Genomic DNA, 19,953 nt, shown 5'->3' with positions numbered 1-19,953 from the left:
AAAAGCTCAGTAATCTTTGTCTCTTTCCCTCCCCTGACCCATCCAATCACTTCTCATGTCCTTATCTTCTGCACTCACAATACTACTAGCCTAAGTCAGGCCCTAATAACCTCTTATCTGGATTATTAAAATAGCTCCCAAACTAGTCTCCTCTTTCCTTAAGTCTTTCCCCTTTCCAATTCTAACCTTCACACAACTGCCAAAAACCAAACAATAAAAAAAACAATTTTCCACATAACTCCCCCTACTCAAAAATAGTAAGTGGCTCACATAGAATGAAACATAAACTGGGGGCAGCTAGGTGGCACAGTGGATGAAGCATCAGCCCTGGATTCAGGAGGACCTGAGTTCAAATCTGGACTCAGACACTTGACACATTAATTGTGTGACCTTGGGCAAGTTACTTAACCCTCACTGCCTCTCACAAAAAAAAAAAAAAAGCTAAACAAATTTCATAGCCTAAGGATCTGCACAAACTAGATCCAATCTACCTACCAAATGTTACTTCATAATGTGACCTTCCCCCCCTTTTCAGGCCCACTACGTTCCAACATACTACCTGTGACCACTGTTCCATTTATTTCTCCCCTCTAGATTTGTTTCCTCATTTGTAAAAGGAAGGAGGTGGCCTAGACAACCTATGATTTGCTGGACTCTTTCTTAATACATTCATGCAAGTTGTCCCCAATTCCTTTCCTTCATACCTGCAATTCCTAGAAGCCTTTTCTTCCCTAAAGATCTGGCACTCCCTCCAAACCTCTCCTGATCATTACAATCTTGTTGAAAGTGATCTCTCCCTCTCCAAATTCTCCTAGAGAAATGGTGTAGTAGTGGCCTAGAAATTCTTAGCTTCCAGTGAAAAATATATAACATAACCTCATACAGCAAGAAGGAAAATGTGTTTTCTTTGGGCCTTTCAGAAAATGGCTTCGTCCATGAACTGGTTTCAGAGGCAATGGCAGCTGTTTGGTGGGGCCAGCCCCACAAGTCCTTCCGTCCAGATAAGAGTTCTGTCTTTAAAAGATGTCACTAACCCATAATCACTAGGACATGGACATTTTAATTTTTCTAATAGTAGCAATAGGCTTTTATGGAGCAACTTTTATTTAGGCACTCAACCGTCTTACGACAAAGTAAAGGACCTGATCACATGATGGAAAGGATAAAATAAAATGATTCTGTAATGATTCTACCAGCCTCCCCAAAACTGTATCAAACCTCATTATCACTTCAATAAAGCATAAACTCTTGACTATTTCATTTTAATCTGTGTCCCCAACACCTAAAACAGTATCTTACCCAGTCGCTTAAAAATGTTTAATCAATCAACAAGCATTTATGAAGTGCCTAGTTTATGAATGGCACCATGTGAAGTGCTGGGGTTACAAAGACAAAAGTATAATCATCCCTGCCCTTGCGGGGCTTACATTCTGACAGGGTGACACGTACATATCAAAAAAAAGTTATTTTCTACATGGTAGTTTTGAGAGGGAGAAAGATCCTGTAGCAGAGTTGTAAAGAAAACCTGGGATTCCAAAAAGCAAAGGATGAGGGGAAGAATATTACAAGCATGGGAGACAAGCACTGCAAAGGTAGATAGGAAATGGAGCATCCTATGTGAGGAACAGCAAAAATGTCAGGGTGGCAGGCATGAAGAGTGTGTAAGGGGAGGAACATGTACAAAGGCTGAAAAGCTAAGAAGGAGACAGGTGGTAGAGTTTTAAATACCAGATGGAGGAGTTTATATTTGATCCGAAAGGAGGAGTTTACCAAGTTGGGGTGTGACAAGGTCAGACCTGGACTTTTAGAAAATCACTTTGGGGGCAGCTAGGTGGTTCAGCAGATAGCACCGGCCCTGAAGTCAGGAGTACCTGAGTTCAAATCCGGACTCAAGACACTTAACACTTACTAGCTGTGTGACCCTGGGCAAGTCACTTAACCTCAATTGCCTCACTTAAAAAAAAAAAAAAGAAAGAAAGAAAAGAAAAACACTTTGGCAGCTGTGTGGAACATATATTGAAGCAGGAAGAGTCTTCAGTCAAGGAGACCAATTAGGAACTATCCAGACAAGAGGTCATGAAGGGCCTGAACTAATGTAGTGGCAGTGTGACCAGAAAGAACAACACACACAACAGATGTTGGAGAGATGGAAATGCCAGGGCATGTCTCCCATGCTTGCAATGTTTCTCCTTCTCACCTCTGCCTTTTGTAATCCCTAGTTTTCTTCACAACTCTGCTTCTGGGTCACTTTTTCTATTTGAAGGCATTTTTGATCCCTCTCTCAAAGGGAGTTTTAAAATATATATATTTTTAATATGTACATGTCACCCTGACAGATTGTAAGCTCCTTGAGGGCAGAGAAAAAGGACAACAGTGACACTGTAATCTTTAGTGGTGTTGCCACTGACAATAATAAGTAAGAAAGGTCAGTTGGTGGGGAGGGAAGGGATGCTGATGCCCTTAGAACAGAAGTGTCAAATGTGACTGGCCAAACTTCCAAGTGCACTTTTTTTGGGGGGGGGGGGGCAGGGCCATAAGGGTTAAGTGACTTGCCCAGGGTCACACAGCTAGTAAGTGTCAAGTGTCTGAGGCCAGGTTTGAACTCAGGTCCTCCTGAATCCAGGGCCAGTGCTTTATCCACTGTGCCATCTTAGCTGCCCCCCATGTGTACTCTTAACCAGATTAAAATGTAATTGGGAAATGTATAATAAAACATAAAATGCCATCAGTAATATTAGTTTGTGGTCAATAAGTCAACATGAAGCCCATTTCCATTTGTATTTGACACCACAGCCTCAGAACATCTAGTTCAAAATGTTCAACATGGGGCAACTACCTGGCATGGTAGACACACACTGGTCTTGGAATCAGAAGAACCTGATTTCAAATCAGGCCTCAGACACTTACTACGTGCGACCCTGGGCAAGTCACTTAACCCTGACTGCCTCTCAAAAAGTGTCCAACAGACAGTTGGTAATGTGGGCTTAGAGCACAGGAGTGAGGCTTGGCCTGGCTAAATAGATCTGGGAGTAATCTGCATAAAGATAATAACTGAACCCACAGGGACTGATGAGGTCACCAAGTGAGAAAACTGGATGTAAGAAAGAGCCTTGGGGCACAAGCACAATTAGTGGGCATGTAAATGATAATCTGGCTAATAAGAATGAGAAGACAGGAAACAGGAAGGAGAACCAAGAGAGAGCTGTGTCAGGAAACTCCAAATAGTAGAGAATATTTAGTTGGAGATGGCAGGCCACAGAGTCAAAAGCTGCAAGTCAAGAGGTGAGAGGACTGAAAAGAATCCATTAGATTTAGCCATTAAATGCTCATTGCTAAACTTCTGCAACAGAGGTTCTCACTTAGGCCTGAAGACCCACTGATAGTAAAGGAGGGTTCTTAAAATAGCAAATGCAACACATGGCTGAAATTCCGAGCTATTAAAGAAAAAAAAAGAAAAATGGTTAGAGTATTATTATTCTGACTTTATAATTGTAAACCAACTAACTACAGCTCTGGATAGTGTTACTACAGTAATATTTCTGAAATGATGTTCTAGACCAGGACCCTTTGGGGAAGTCTGGGGAAGCTAAGGGGCTCCTCTCAGCATAATGCTTTTAAACACATAAAATAAAACACACAGGAAACCAATGATACTGAAATCGTTATAAAAAAATTTTTTAAAACAATTTCACAGCCCCCAGACACAAAAGACAGCTGTCCCTCCATTATTCCACAATCCTCATTCCTCTGTGATATAAAATGTAGGGTGACAGAGCCAACATCAAGGATTATACACAACTGATATCAGATATTCACTTTATTACCAAGTGGATTATAGATAGGTGTATATACAGATACATACATACATGCACACATATGAACATATACATATGCATGTATATATGGAGATAAGCGAGGGAGAGGTGATGAGAAGCTGAATTTCTGCACATAACTATTTGCTGGTCTCCATGTTCCTAGTCTCTCTCCTTTCCAAACCATTCTTCACATAGCTCCCAGCTGATATTCCTAAAGCACTGCCACCCTACTCTCCTGCTCAAAATTCAGTGGCTCTCAACTGTCTCTCCAAGGCTAACATTTAAAGCCCTTCTCAATCTGGCTCTGGACTGGCTGGTTTCACATTCTTCCTTACCACTGATTATGTTTCACTCCATCCAGTACACTGTCTTCCCCTTACAACATTCCAGTGCTGCCTCTTGCCTTTGCCCCAGCATGTGCCCCTTTCCTTTCCATGTCCTCCTCACCTCTGTCAGTAGAATCCCCTTGAGATTACGCTAAGGGGTCATCTCCTACATGTGGCCTTTCATTAGTACTCTTCACCCATTTGTACCACTGAGAATGACAAGAATACAAGGTTGTATTCACAGGAGAATGTAAGCTCCTTGTGGGTAGGCACTCTTTGTTCTTGACTTTTTATCTTTAGCCCCCAGTATAGGACATATAAAATTTAATATCCAGCAAATGCTTGTTGAATAGAATTTCTAGTTTTTGGTTAAAACGATTCTCATTTAAAAATCCACAGAAAGATGGATTTAAGATGTTAAACTGAAGATATCAGCAAGGAATAGAGGTAACTAAATGCCACTGACATGATATACTCACAATCTTTTAATTTTTTTTTACATATACTTGATATTTTCAACACTTTAACTGATCTTTGGCATGGATATCCAGTAACAATTTTTCCATAATGCTTATTGTAATTAAGAGAAAGAATTATTAAAAACATCGATTTGCTGATTAGGTCTTCAATTCTAACAACTAGTAAACTAAAAGGAATTGCTTAAATGTTAGGATTATCAAAAATTAAATCAGAGAGGTAGTGTAGCTTCATGAAGAGAGTCCTGCCTCTGACACTTACTGGTTGTGGGACCCCAAGCAAGTCATTTATCCTCTCCAGACACTGAGACTAGAACCTACAGTACAGCTAATAATAATAATTGGTGCTTTCCTCACCAATTGTTTTCTATATTATGAAATGAAAACTCCAGGCACTCCTTTCCCTCCAAATTAATTCAATTAGTGATCCAATTAATTCAACCTGATCCAATTATCAAGAATAGAGAAAATATTTTCTTCACTAGGTCTAGTTCATTCTAGTTAAGAAATTACTTGGCAATTTTTTTTTAATCGGGAAAGCTCATTTATTTATTCCATTCTAATATTAAATGATTGCTGGCTTTTATCTATTACTTTCAAACTAGTTGACATACATTATTTCATTTGGACCTCACAACAGCCCAAGTACTAAAGGAAGGTTATTCCCATTTTACAGATGGAGAAACTCAGGAACTCAGCCTCAGAAGGGTTACGTGACTTGCTCGTGTTCACACAGCTATTAAGTGTTAGGAGCCCAGGTCTTTTCTGACTCCAAATCCAGAGGTCTTTCCACTACACCATTCTATATCTCAGGAGAGAAAACAAAAATTAGTTGCTTAGCACAATATACTGTTTCTTTATAACATTTAAAACACACACTTATTTTGCTAAAATATTATATTTACAGTTAGAAACATATCTAAAATATTCAAAATAATAATAATAGCAGCTAGCATTTAAATACAGCACAGTGCTTTACAAATATTATCGCATTTTATCTCATAACAACCCTATTATTATTTCCATTTTACAGATATGGAAACTGAGACAAGCAGAAGTTAAATGACTTGCCCAGGGTCACACAATTAATAAATGTCTGAGATCAGATGTTTGTTATTTTAAAGAGAACCCTTGGAACATTTGTTTTGGGTTGGTGATGAGGCAATAGCAAAAACATATCCCCAAATACCCTTGGATAGCCTGTTAAGGTGAGACTATTTACTTCCAAAAGATTTCACAAGTCTCTTCTTTGTAAATAAAGACAAAATATCCATTGTGTGCCTTTTAAAATAAAATATACATTCATCTGAGCTATGAATATAATGAGCATCACTTTAGGAAAAAAACTTTAAAAACCCTAGAATATAAGAAGACTCAATTATCCTTGTCACTACCCTTACTCTCCAAGTGAGTCAGTGAATTCTTAATCTTTTGATGCACCAAAGTCTCCTGGGGGAAGGGAAAAATTGGGAAAATACTGTTCCATTCAAACTTTACATTACATTCTAGCCCCCAAAAGAATGTAAGCCCCTTGGGCAGGGAGACCATTTCATATTTTGTCTTTATGTCCCCTGGCCCCTAGCAGAATTCTTGTGGAATACAGGAGGCATTTTAAAAATGGCTGATTATCCCGTTTATTCAAATTAGTACCATAAGTACTTAAATTCTGCTTCTCCTTGGAAATGCTCCTCTCTAGGATTAAAAAAAAAATTAAATGAGATATAGAGACTAGAATTGCAAATAGAATACCAGCAGTTTAAGGTATAAAAAGCTCATACAGTAAGGTTTGAAAAAAAAATAAAACCCACTACTCCCATTCCAACTCACAAATAGATTAAGTAACTTACCTAAGATCAACTCCAAAGTCAGTGGTGAAGAAAGAATAGAAGCTGAGCCTCAACTTCAGGCCAGAGATGTAAGGAATGATTTCTCAGCTTCTTCCCAATTGTGACCAAACTGATTAAACTACAGTGAAGAGATGTGAAAGTTAAGTCTAAGTTCATATACTATTTAGACATAATAAATAAAAAATCAACATTAATGTCAGAGGTTTAGCAAGAAATCAAATGCTGAGACTGTAAATAGTCCTGTCCATTTGAGCTGGAAAAAAGTTGACCAGCTTTTATAGAAAATGATAAGACTAAAGTAGTACTCCTCTTTTCCAAATCTTCCCTGTTTACAAAGCAAGTAAAGGCTATCTATTCACTGAGCCAGTGGCAATGGTATGATTAAATCCCAAGAGCTTGTGTTCTACTTTCAGTTCCAATACTTAAGAATCCTTTGCCACTTTCCACTAAGCAAAAAACTGGTCCTGTGGGGACTCATCTTTAATCCCTAGACATAGGCACCACACCAAAGCCAAACAAGGAAATGCAAAAGGCTAGGAATCTGATACTCTAGTGCAATATTCACAGCTTTTTAAGTGACAGAACAATTCCCAAATAACTTGCTCTACCTGAAACTGTGACCATTTATTGTCTCTCTCTCCAAGTTGTTGTTTTTGTTTTTTTCAGTTACCTGAAATGAAATCTGCTCAAGGCCTGGGGGTGAATGGCCCCAAAATATATAACAAGCCAGATCAATATTGGTTAGGGATTAACTATTACCAATTCTAGCCAATCCAATTTGATTAGATAATTCTACTTGCTAAGGCCCTGAGTTCTGTAGCCTTGTGAATGCACACCAAGAAATTTTCTTATCTATGAAGCCATTTAAAAATGTATCCACATGGAGAAATGTCATAGACAATAATATGGAACCAAACAGTCCTCTTTCCTATTCCCCTGGTACCTTTACTCACCTTAGAGGAATAATAAAAACGGTAACAACCACCATTACTGACTTAGTGCTTTACATTTCATTCAATTTGACTATTCAAATGACTGTTGGTAAGGTTGGTTCCCCTTGGTTCCCAGATCTAGTTATCTAATCTATTTTAGAGATGGCTACAATTTGTATGGGGGTTTCTTTCACGCTACAAATAGGCAGAAAGCACGTTGTGTGGTAACGGGTCTGGGAGCACTGGCATTTCAGCTGAGGAGCTCGGCATCCTCGGAAGGGAGGTTTAAATATATTAAACAGAGGCCAGGTAAAATTTGACAGAGAATCAAAGAGTGGGTGGTTGCTTAATACATAAGAGATCACAAATCAGGGCAAGACCGGGGTGAGGGCTCGGAGGTGAGCACCAGTTTATTACCTCTGAGCCCCCACTCCTTCGCTCTACAGGAAGGAGTGGTCTTCCGCCCGCTGACCGGGCAGGAATGGGGTAAGGGGCTCCGGGGGCAGGGGAGAAGGGCAACGGAGAAATGGGATGGGAGTCCCTGTCAGGTAACCGAAAAGGGGTGGGGGTGGGGGCAGAAGCTGGTGGGGGGAGGGGGAAGGGGCGGGGCAGCTGAGCGGTTCCTGTGGGTTTTCCGTCTGGCTTCCTTCTCAAATGACTCACCCAGAAAAGTCACACTGAGCAGACGGGGGGAAGGAAAGGGAAAAGGGAAAGGGGACATCCAGGAGCCGCTTCCGACGCTGGGGAACCACCGCTCGCCAGGACAGGGCTCTCCTCGCCGCGGCCACGAGCCCGGACCCAGCCCCCACGGCAGCGGCGCGCGGCCGGACAACGGCTCCGCCCCCTCTGCCAGGCGCGCTCCACGCCCTCCCCCAGCTCCGCCCCTCCTCGCCCCACCCAACCCTCAACGGTCCAGAGCTCCCGGATGCGACAGCGTTCCGACGGCACTGTGCGCCTGCGCAAAATCCAAACCCGGTCGGTGTACCTGCGCTCCTCTCTCATATTCACCCTTTAGAATCTAGGCCCCTAGGCTCTTCCTGGGCAACGCCTCTCCCCACCTCCCTTCGGCTTCCCTTCTATCGCCCTTCACTAGCTCACAACTCCCGCACATTCCACACTGCGCCTGCGCCAGGGGCCTGGCCTCGCTTTCAGTTGCTAATGGACAAGTGCTCATTACGCCTGCGTACTGGCTCTCCTTTCCATGAATAGGTTTGACTTCTCTCTTCTGTTTCGGGAGAGCCGGGAAGAATTAAATGTATAAATATAATTTTGGAAAGAGGGACGCTCTTACGTAGACAGGGCCCTCCCCGCCTTGGCGCTCCGGCGGGAGAAAGTCCTGCAAGAGAGGAAAGAACCCTCCTGCTTTCTTTTCTTCCCCCTTCCACTCTGTTACCGGGTAACGGTTTCCATGGCAACCTCCAGGTCAACAACACCGAGCCCCCTAGAAGAGTGCAGCCACAGCTAGAACTATAGGAGCGGGGCGAGGGAGCAGCGGAGGCCGGGCGACGTCTGAGCTAGAGAGGGCACGAGGGAAGGGGAAGGGGGCTCACTCAAGGAGGGCATAGGGGAAGAAAGATAGCAGGGAAGGGAGGCGGGGGAGAAACTGACGGAGGCCACAATAAGGGGGAACAGAAGCGGGTCGGAGTGCCGAGAAACTTGGAGGAGAGGGGGGTGTGCGGAGTCATTTGGTGGCGATGGATTCCCTGTGCCCTCCCGAGAGCATTTATAACCTCATACCCTCCGACCCGAAGATCCCTCCCAAGCCTTCTAGGTACGTGGCTGACTGAGCAAAGGGTCCTTTGGAGGGGTGTCCGGCAAGGGAGCAAACCACCGTGCACGGGGAAGGGCCTTTCTGTACTCAGAAATAAAACTTTCATCCTTAAAGTTTATAGCTTTCTCTATATCAGCAAAGATATGCACACGTATGTGCTCATGTAGAATGTGTTTGTACATACGTGTGTATTGTGTGTCATCTGCTTATACAGACTTATCTCAGGGATGTTACGTTCTTTTGAGGTCAGAGAGCCCAGGTGGCAGCATTTCTGCTACATGCATATGTATATATGTGTGTACGTGTATATATTGCGCATGCGTGTGTGTGCACATATGCATATACATGTCGCAGTGATGCTACCTTCTTTTGAGATGTGAGAGCCCAGGTGGCAGCACTTCTGCTACATGGGAAAGAACGTATATTTATATACACACATATGTATATGCGTGTACATGTGTGTATATACATGCGTGCACACATATGTGTATGCATATACATATACATGTCTCAGTAACGCCACCTTCTCTTGAGGTCTGAGAGCCCAGGTGGCAGTGCCTGTCCTATTTAGCACGTCGTAGTTTTACAGAGAGAACGGTTCCCAACACCCAGGTGCCCATTTTCAGGCACTAACAGCCCAGCCTTCAAGTTATAACGTGTGGTGGGTAGTAGCTTTCCAATTTTTATCATCATTTGCTGTTCTTACATACACAGCATGGTCTACATCCTGTTTGTAGCAGTCTATTCAGGTAGAGGCTGGAAAATCCATTTTCGACTTTGCCTCATAAAAAAGAAACTTGAAATTGGATTTCAGGACTCATTCGTCTGTGCATAACTGGCTCACCGTATGAGAGGATAATGAATAATGCTCGACATTTTCCAAGAATATTGCAACAGTGAAAGTTTTTCGTCTGTAATTGAGTTGAAATTCTTGAAGTAGATGATATGTAACCAGCAGTTGAAGTTTTTGCTACACTTGAGTGCTCTATCCTTTGTAAATGGCGAAATAAATAGCTTCAGTTTCTCTAATGTAGGGGCTGCTTAACATTTATTTACTTCACTGGGAAGAAGGGGGAAAAAAGTCAGTCTTCTTTCTTGTTCTAGGTTTTTCCAGAGTTTTGACTTTTTTACCCTTTGTTACTAAGCTGAATAAGTAGTCTTTAGTAAATGTATAATTCTAGAAAGATTTAACTGAAATAGGTGTAGTTTTCCAAATTCCTTAGATTACCTGATGCCTTTTTAAAAAAAATAACTTTAAAAAAAAGGGGCCAGCTAGGTGGCACAGTGGATAAAGCACTGGCCTTGGATTCAGGAGGACCTGAGTTCAAATCCAGCCTCAGACACTTGACACTTACTAGCTGTGTGACCTTGGGCAAGTCACTTAACCCTCATTGCCCCACAAAAAAAAATAAAAAAATTTTAAAAAAATAACTTTTAATCATGTCTGTTATATTTACATGTCATTTCACACTACCCTTCCAGATTGAACCTTCAGCCCTGTGACTAAGAAAAACAAACACAAATACACAGTGCAGGGCATATATCTAACAAAATATCTATGATGTTTTCTGCTGTATAAGACCTCAGTCTCTCTGCCATTAGGGGGAGGAAAAGGCATACTTCATCCTGAAAACTTTTTAAATTTCAATATGTCAAATTTAGTAGGACCAGATGACTATGCCCCAGCCCACAGTATTCTTTATTGTAAACTCTTTGTGGGTATCTTCTAGTAACTTCCATTCCAGGCCTCAAAGCCCTAGAGATAGTTTCAGTAGCAGCTCTAATTATGAATATATTAAAAGGCATAATCAGAATTACATAGTAAATCCCCACTTCTATAAAATGGTTGAGGAATATAGTATATTCTGATTAGAATCAGATCTTTTGACTTGAAGGTATCCCTTGGTGATCATTTAGTCCATTCCTCTCACTTTACAGATGAAGAAACTCATCAGATGAAGTCCATCAATTTTCCCAAGGTCATATAATTAGTTAGTGGCAGGATTAGGATTAGAACCCAAATCTCTTAATCCTAATGTTTTTACTGTGTTGCATTGCCTGCCTAATAGCCTACTGTAGGTTAAAATTACAATAAAAATGTTAATCTTTGTTTCAGAAGACATTCTAGGATCTTAAACTACTGTGTATATATAGGAGATTAAAATGAATATGTCCTGGTTTCAAGACACAGTCTAAAAATTGATTTTTAAAAATAAGTCTTGGTATTTTAGGCATTATATTTCATAAAAGGAAAGTGTAGCAAATGAATCCCTAGTTGACTTTTCAATATGTTTGGAATCTGGATAAATTGAGTTTTATAATACTTTAATTTTTTAAATAATTTTCATTTTATTTCTTCCAGTGATCTCCAAGTCATAGGACAGAATTAACCTCTTTCATTCAATTTAAGCACTTAATTAGGCACCGACTACTTATTTATGATATGGAAGTACTTATTATATGGAAGATAATATACTGGGTCCTATTTAGCACATAAAGAAGAAGAAATGCTATGACCTTAAAATCTATTTGTTAGAGAACATATGCATGAAAAGTATTGTATAACATGGCATGGGTTGAATATAGAGACCATAAGAGGTAGGAAGAATATGTGAACAGTGAAACGTAGCAGTGCAATCCCTGTGAGTGTCTCTCATGATATTCTTTCCTAGTTGGAAATGTAGGCTGATAGTACATTTATGTGGATTCAACCGAGAATTTATAAGCTCCTGCTGCTAATGTGTCATTCCATCCAATCTCTCATCATAGTGATCTCAGGCATCTAGTCTCATGACCTTGGATCTAAAATGTTTTCCTTCCTCAACCCAGTTCCACATCATCTTTGAAAAACTTTGTCCTGTGGGACCTCTATTCTATTTTCAACAAGCTTGACCTATATTCTCAGATTTTTTTCCTACTTCTTGACTTTTAATGAAAAATGGATTTCCCCCAAGGACACCCCAAGCTGAAAGCATTAAAGCTGGTAATATGTAAGGTACCTTCTAACTCATAATTCCTGTGGCATCCTATGATATCTCTCCCGATCCTCTCCATTGGTGGCTATTCCTTTCACTCAACTTGACCCTCAAGGACAAAAGTAGGGATAATTTGCTTTCCTCTTCCACTTGCAGTTCATCCCTCCACCAACATCCTCCAATAAAATTTCCTTGTTCTAAATCCATTTTTCTTGCCATCATCTCTGGACATGTTGCAGAATTTAGCACTTACTCCGTCACTGATTTGTGCTCCCCTGGGCTTCCCTTATAAAGATTATGAGAGGAGAGTTTGCGGTTGATGCTGGGCCAAGAGAGGCTGTGACCCATGGCTGATCCTGATCAGACCAGGTTTGGTAAGATGCTACCATATGTCCCTTAGAGACGACAATATCCAAACTCTTCTCACTTAGAGCCAGAGAAAGATAACTGCTTGGACTTCTCTCAGGGAGAGGAAAGAGAGGGACTAATTCTCTACTGCAATCTGCAGTATCCTAAATCTCCTTTTTGACCCACAGACTGCTCCCTTCTCCTTGCCCCATTATTTCCCTTGATAACTATTGTGTAACTGCTGCCTAGATGCAGCTGCTTCACTTATTGACCTAAGATGAGGAAAGAATGAACATCAGCTACAGAGATGTGCTCACAGCTGACATAGGTGAGTGAGAAGCATCATAGCCCTTCCTCCACCCAGCACTTAGGACCAACTCATTGTAGCCCTGCCTATCTTTCAACCTTGAAGAAGGAAAAAGACCAAGAGATGGGTGAATTGAAACTTTTGGATACTCAATCAGTTCAACTCAGCAACTCCTGAGTCATTGGTTCTTCCAGTTCCAGAGTCCATCACAAGATTTGTCATTATTGCACAGTACAAACTCCTGAGTTGTTATGTCTGGAAACGAGGTCTCCAAAGTTTCTATATAGTCATTTGGAGTAAAAAAAGTTAGAGAAATATATGTGCAAGTTCACAGGACTGTTGCCCACCACCACCACCACCATTGGCCAGTTCACTCTATTACATAAAGTCTTACTCTTGGGTACAAAAAAATCACGTTCACAAATATGAGATTTGTGGCTGGCATGGTAGGATAGCAGAAAAAGATCTGGAAGTTTTCATGGACTGAAAGTTCAGTGTGATTTATCATTGTGAGATGATAATTTTCCTTGGCAGCAAAAATAAAATAAAAGGCAAGTAAATCTTCCTCTTTTTCAACATCAGCATCACACCAACTAACCCCAAATAGCAACCTTTTCTTCAAGCCTCTTCCTTTCCCCAAAGTAGCTTCTTAAAATTTACCCTTTGGGGCAGCTAGGTGGCGCAGTAGATAAACCACCAGCACTGGATTCAGGAGTACCTGAGTTCAAATCCAGCCTCAGACACTTGACACTTACTAGCTGTGTGACCCTGGGCAAGTCACTTAACCCCCATTGCCCCACCAAAAAAAAAAAAAATTACCCTTTGTGTAGTTCTTAGCATTCTTTCTGAGGTTTAGTATTCCTGATCATGCCATACTTGATCACTCAGTAGGCCAAGAGAAATCTGTCTTTTTAAAGCTAAGGTGATCAATAAAGTACTTGTATAGTCACATTATTCCCATTCAACAACTACACTTTTCCCTCTTTATTTGTCTTTGTGTCTTCATATACAAAGCTCTTTGTTTCTTTCTGAGAGCTGACAATCTCTCCTAGATTGACTTTCCCTGTAGAATTTTAGGCCATGAAATCCTACCTCTCTTTTCCTTGAACCCTTTGAAAATTGTCTTCCAAAAACCTAGGGCACAAGTCAGACCTGTACCTGGCTTTCTTCTTCCCTCTAATATTCTAAATGGAGTGGTAGTCATTTACCCCCAAGATTTCCATCATTTTTACTTCAGGAACCAGTGCTGGTGAGAATGGTTTTGTACTCCCAGATTTTACATTATATTTGCAAAATGGTTATCAACAAAACTCTCTGGAACTGAGCAAAAAATAGAGAAGTAGGTCAATGGAATTGAATTACATACACAAGACATCTAACCAAATGTAAACAAAAAATTAATGTTTGACCAGCCTATAAAAAACAAAACCTTGGGGGACAGCTAGGTGGCGCAGTGGTTAAAGCACCAGCCCTGGATTCAGGAGTACCTGAGTTCAAATCTGGCCTCAGACACTTGACACTTAACTAGCTGTGTGACCCTGGGCAAGTCACTTAACCCCCATTGCCCTGCAAAAACAAAAACAAAAACAAAACCTGGGGGAAAATTCATTTGATAAATGTATTGGGGATAAATTGGTTGATAATTTTACCATAGATTTAAATCTACTTCTTACATAGTATGTTTCAGCAAATTCCAGTTAGATAATAAATTTTAAAACTTTTTTAAAAACTATAAAAAAGATGGAATAATATTTAGCTCACTTGTAGACAAGAACTGACTTTTCCCTAGAAGAAATTATTAGAACCTGACTACATGAAAATCTGTTCAAATATAATGTTATGTGAGGTGGCTAAAATTCTAGCTAGGCTGTCTAAAAATCTAATGAGTGGTCACCAATAAATTAGAAGCTTTAGCAAGAGTTTAGACTTTTAAGCAGTTATTAAGCAGTGTAAGTGTTTTGTGAGGAGAAAGAGGCCTATCTATCTATCTCATGGAGCCATCATTTTTGCTCCATTCCCCATGAGGTCCTAGAGAGAGAGAGAGAGAGAGAGAGAGAGAGAGCCTTGCCCCTTCTTCATCCCACATGCCTCCTGTGAAAACTGGAAAACAGCCCATCCACACACATACAGCTCCAAGCTAATTGGCTGGTAGCTTTAATGGATAGTACCCACGAGCAAACGTCATTTCCTGACGCCAAGGAATTGACCTTCCAAGCCACATGGTTTGCCCTCAGACACCTTCTCATGGCGGAGCTTTCCTACAGTATCTCTTCAGCAGAGGGCGTCACTCCAATTGTCACAAATTAATATTTTAATTTAAAGTTTTGAATTCCAAATTCTATCCCTCCTTCTTTCTCTGTTCTCCTTCTTCCCTGAGGTAGTAAGCAATCAGATATAGATTATACATGTGCAATTATGTAAAATATTGCCATATCAGTCATTTTGTATAAGAAAACTCAAAAGGAAAAAAAAAGAAAGTGAAAAATAGCATGCTTCATTCTGTTCAATCAATATCAGTTCTTTCTTTGGAGGTAGATAGTATGCTTCATCATTAGTCCTTTGGATTGTCTTGGATCACTGTATTGTTGAGAAGTCATTCACAGTTCTTCATTGGATAATATTGCTGTCACTGTGTCCGTTTTCCTGGTTCTGCTCACTTTGCTATACTCAGTTCACATAAATCTTTTTAGGCCTTTCTTAAATCATCCTGCTTGTAATTTCTTATAACTCAATAATATGCCATTACAATAAAAATTATAGCAAATTTAACAAAAATTTTAAATCTAAAATAGATAAGGAACTATTTAAAAATTTAAAAAGAAACTCCCAATTCATGATATATAAATGACACAATTTTCACAAGAAGCAACATATTGTTAGTAACCACTTGAAAAAGATTCAACCTCATGAATAATCACAAAGATATAAATTCAAACTGTGTTCAGCCTCGTTTTTATCAAATTGGCACACACAAAAATTTTAAAGCAAAGAAACTCAATGTTGTAGAGAGCAATTCAGCAGTATGCAGTCAAAATTACAAAAATACCCATATCCTCTGACCCGATTATTGCGCCATTAGGAATTCAAAAATGTTATACCATAAAGTGTTATTTTTTAAAAGCCTGTCTTTTCAAAGGTTTTCATAACAGCAATATTTGTAATTGCAGATAATTGGAAGCAAAGCAAGTGTACAAAAATAAGGAGGTAGTTCAATTGTGGTACATTAATGTAACAAAATTAATGCAATTAAGAACAGGCATCATGAATATTTAAAAACCTGTACAGCCCTTTAGGAAATACTGCCAAGTGAAAAGAAACCAGGGAGCAGAGCCCAGGATCATTGTAACTGCAAGCGAGAAAAAGTGATGATGAACGAATAAAAAATATTGATAGAGATTTAAGTGACTAAAAAAGTATGACATTTTATACATTGGAATTAATTACATGTAAGTAATTATAGTTCAAATTAAGTTGTATCAATGTTCAATATTAAATTTACAATCTTTTTTTAAAAAATTGTCAGCTGCTCTTTTTTGGTCAGGAATAGCATTCCAACAGATGTCTAGATAATTGAAGGTCTCCCATCACTATTTTATCATGTTTCTCTTCCAGGCTTGTAATCTGTTTCCAAAACACGTCATTTATTTTCTCTTTCTGTCTGGGTGTTCTATAATAAACTCTAATGGCTATATTGCTTCAGTTTCTGCATTTTTTAATCTTCATCCAAATACCTGTTATCATTCTTCCCTTCTCTGGCTCCTGGATTTCATAACGAGTATATCTTCTTAGCAGTTTGCTACTCTACTCATCTCTACCACAGCTCCCAACACACACACACACACACACACACACACACACACACACCACCACCACCACCACCACCACCACCACAACCACCACACACTTTTTGTTTATTTAGTACTAGATCTGTATTCCAGTCAAAGGTTACCATTTACCAAGTCTCAATGATATCTATGAGGTGAAATTTTCTTTCTGGAATTAGTAACTCTATTTAATCTTATTTTGTAACCAAGAGTGGATAAGCATCTGAAGTTGTGGTTATCATTGCTGACTCCTTTCTTAGGTGATGTTTCCTGAAAATTCCAGGTATCCTCTGCTGCTATTTTTCCTACATTTAGCTACTTTCTATGGTATCTAGTTAGATGATATGAATTGGCAGTTTTCCTTTTCAAGTCTTTCCCTTTCAGTTAAAAACTTTTTTCATTAGATTTTCATCAGTTAAGGAAAATACATTCTTACATCCTTTGTTGGGTTCAAGAGCCCATCATTCCATGGTCCAGGTCATGGCTGTGAAGGAAAAGAACCTATTTGGATGCTTCTCAGACCCCTAAAGACAGAGAGTGAGTTTAGTTTCAAACCCCACAACTTTGTTGCCCTAACTTCCCAGCAGGGGGTCAATTGGCCCACAAAGCTTTGAGAAGCCAAGGCCCCTAGGACTTAGGCCCAAACAGGGCTTGGAACACAGGGCCTGTGCTTTGTGGGACCTGAACTAAGCTGGCAATTCACCTTGAGGCACCTGAGGTGATTCCCACATCACTCCATGTTCAAACCCCAACTTAAGTTTTGTTTCTTGAAAAGTTATATAGGCTTATATATGTTAACACAGCACTGTTCTAGTGAGGAATGGACGGTCTTGCACACAATAACGTTAAGGCCTAATGTTGCAGTCTGATTAGTTGACTGGTACAATCCGATTGATCATTACAGTTACCATATATGAGGAGGGGTTGGCAATATTTGCTGTGATTGGTTGTTTCTGTAATGCTGAATGTAAATGGAACTGTAATGGGATTGGTCAGGAGGGACCTGTGGTGGGGGACCTCACTTCAGTGCACTATCTAGCACATTCAGAAGAGTGCCCATGTTTGAAAAGATGAATCAAGAAGCCTTCAACGACACTTTACTGCCTGCTTGGACTCTTTGAGCTGTGAGCTGCTAGCAACACTTGAGCTGCTAACACTATTGAAGTTGTTAGCTGCATTTCTAACAGCTGATTGGAGAAATCATGGGAAATATCTTAAAGAAAACATTTCTATAGATACTTGCTTTTTAAATGATGCACTTTGAATCATATGCTTCAGACCTGAGGTGACCCGGTAGCCCATTTCTTGCAGTTGTAGTGTTTTTAACTTTTTATTCCCTACTGAACCCACAAATTGTTTAAAATAATTTTCTCCTTTCCATGTTGAAAATTTGGTCACTCTATCAAAATAATTCACTTTTTAAAAATTCACTTTTTTTTTAAAAAAAGGATCATTGCAGTAATACTTTGTGTTTGTTACAGTAATAATACTAACATCCCATGAACATCATTTCAACCAAATATGAATATTCAAATTTAAAAGAAAAAACGAATTGGAGAAGGGTGAATAATGACTTTAAGACAGGATTTAACATAGAATTCATTTAAATGGAAGACTCCCTTGATGCATTTAAAACATGATATGATTTTTTTTTAAATTTTGACCTCAGTGTCGACTTTCAGGAGTAATACATATTACAAAAATCCTGAAATATAGCTTTCAGGGCAGTAGTATAACTAGGACAAAGGAACAGCATAGTCCAAAGGGAGTGGGAATGGTTCGATAGAAGTCTCCCACTGAGGAGCTTTCCAAATGGTACTTCTGGAGAACAGCATTGGGTGTCATTGTGTCCAAATCGTGCTTCTCTTAAGGTACTTTAATACCTAGCTTATTAAGTTTGCTATTGTGCAAACCCATGTCCACACAGACTCTGATCTGAACTATTAGTAGACAAGTGGCTGCCCCTTACATGAAAACCTCACTATGTATTGGTAATTTGGTAACATTTGATGACCACTCCTTTATGTAAGTACAGGAAATTTAATTTGGTGAATATCCATGCATTTTCACTGTTAGAAATGATTTGAATAAAAAAATGAATTCTTGGGCTTCTTTTTAATTCAAGGTATGTATCCATATTTAAGACAACTGTGAAAAATGAGTTACAAAAAGGAAAAGCTGCGTGGAAAACCATGGGACCGGCAAAAGTTGATGTGCCTTCCCCAAAAGACTTTCTCCAGAAACGTCCAAAGGCACCAAAGCCACCTCCCAGTAAGTGATGCTGTTGTTCTTTAAAAATGTTAAAAGTGTAAAGCAGATGTTTAAAATATTGAGATATGAGTGACTATTATATATGAGTTAAATGTGTAAGATATTAACTTTTGACTTAAATATTAAACATAAAACTGGAAATTTACATTGGTAGGTGAAGGAAGATAGTGGGCAAAGGAGAAAATGTAAGTGATTAGCAGAAGAAACCACAACAGATGGTATAGATTTTTTTTCACTATTGCCTATTTAATAGGCATTAATAAATACTTCATTGTTTTAAATTATTTCATAGCTGAAGAAACGAATAGGCAGGGAGGTTAAGTGATTCACAGGTCATAAGGATTATAGATGGGATTTGCTATTGTTCCCTAGTTCAGGGCTTCTTAAATCTTTTTGAACTCACAACCCCTTTTCATCAGAGAAATTTTTATGCAACCCCAGGTATATAGGTATATAAAATAGTTATACATAACCTTTTATTGTTGTCAAATTTTTTATGATTCCCTCACATTCAGTTACACAGCCCCATGTGGGGCCCCGACCCACAGTTTAAGAAGCTTTGCCCTAGTGCACCTAACAGTGCCTTGCATATTAATAAAAAAGTTTATGGAGTTAAACTGCCAGAAGGCTAAGTTTATCAGGGCTGACTGGGTAATGGAAAAGAAAACATTCAAGAAATGGCAAGAGAATTAGCATGTGAAGGGATCAGCCAGAAGGAGCTTGGGTAGGTCAATGAGATATACTGAATTACAACTTTACAAACCTGCTTGGAGAGAGTCTTTAGAATACCTAACAATCATATGGAAAATGTATATGTTCATATGATGATACTTTAAAAAAATATCTGCTATATTTTTTAAATTAACAAAGTAGTTTAGAGACTAATTCAGGGTTCAATTTATTTGTGGACTTTTATGGCTCTTTTCCTCTGACGTAGCAAATATTGTATTTTTTTAAAAATTTGTCCATAATCATGAAAAAATTTTCTTAAGGAGCTTAAACAGGAGAATGTAAAGTTTTATTTTTTTATATTTTATACTTATATATGTTTATATATATAT

The 19,953-nt window shown here is 39.3% G+C and overlaps 2 protein-coding genes across 8 annotated transcripts in view; one reads left to right on the top strand and one right to left on the bottom strand.

Moving 5' to 3' along the window:
* Positions 1 to 8,512, bottom strand: part of THNSL1 (threonine synthase like 1) — a 20,282-nt gene extending 11,770 nt beyond the window's left edge. The window contains exons 1-3 of one of the 6 annotated variants that reach the window (XR_006353257.1): positions 8,060 to 8,235; positions 6,465 to 6,582; positions 2,631 to 5,425 (exon numbers count right to left, since the gene is read on the bottom strand). The gene's annotated coding sequence lies outside the window, so the exon portion shown is untranslated. Of the gene's footprint in view, positions 1 to 2,630; positions 5,426 to 5,645; positions 6,310 to 6,464; positions 6,583 to 7,072; positions 7,142 to 8,059; positions 8,236 to 8,381 lie in introns of those variants that run through there. The other 5 variants (XR_006353256.1, XR_006353258.1, XM_043966614.1 and 2 more) reach the window with 5 other exon arrangements.
* Positions 7,769 to 19,953, top strand: part of ENKUR (enkurin, TRPC channel interacting protein) — a 24,583-nt gene continuing 12,398 nt past the window's right edge. Inside the window, exons 1-2 of one of the 2 annotated variants that reach the window (XM_043966617.1) lie at positions 7,769 to 7,882; positions 18,747 to 18,892. In XM_043966617.1, the coding sequence (XP_043822552.1) occupies positions 7,878 to 7,882; positions 18,747 to 18,892 (151 nt within the window). In that variant the 5' untranslated portion in view covers positions 7,769 to 7,877. Of the gene's footprint in view, positions 7,883 to 8,732; positions 9,168 to 18,746; positions 18,893 to 19,953 lie in introns of those variants that run through there. The other variant, XM_043966616.1, reaches the window with a different exon arrangement.

This window comes from Dromiciops gliroides, chromosome 5 (assembly GCF_019393635.1).
Source record: "Dromiciops gliroides isolate mDroGli1 chromosome 5, mDroGli1.pri, whole genome shotgun sequence".
Classification (NCBI taxonomy): Eukaryota; Metazoa; Chordata; class Mammalia; order Microbiotheria; family Microbiotheriidae; genus Dromiciops; species Dromiciops gliroides.
This window is presented reverse-complemented; position numbering and strand designations above follow the sequence as displayed.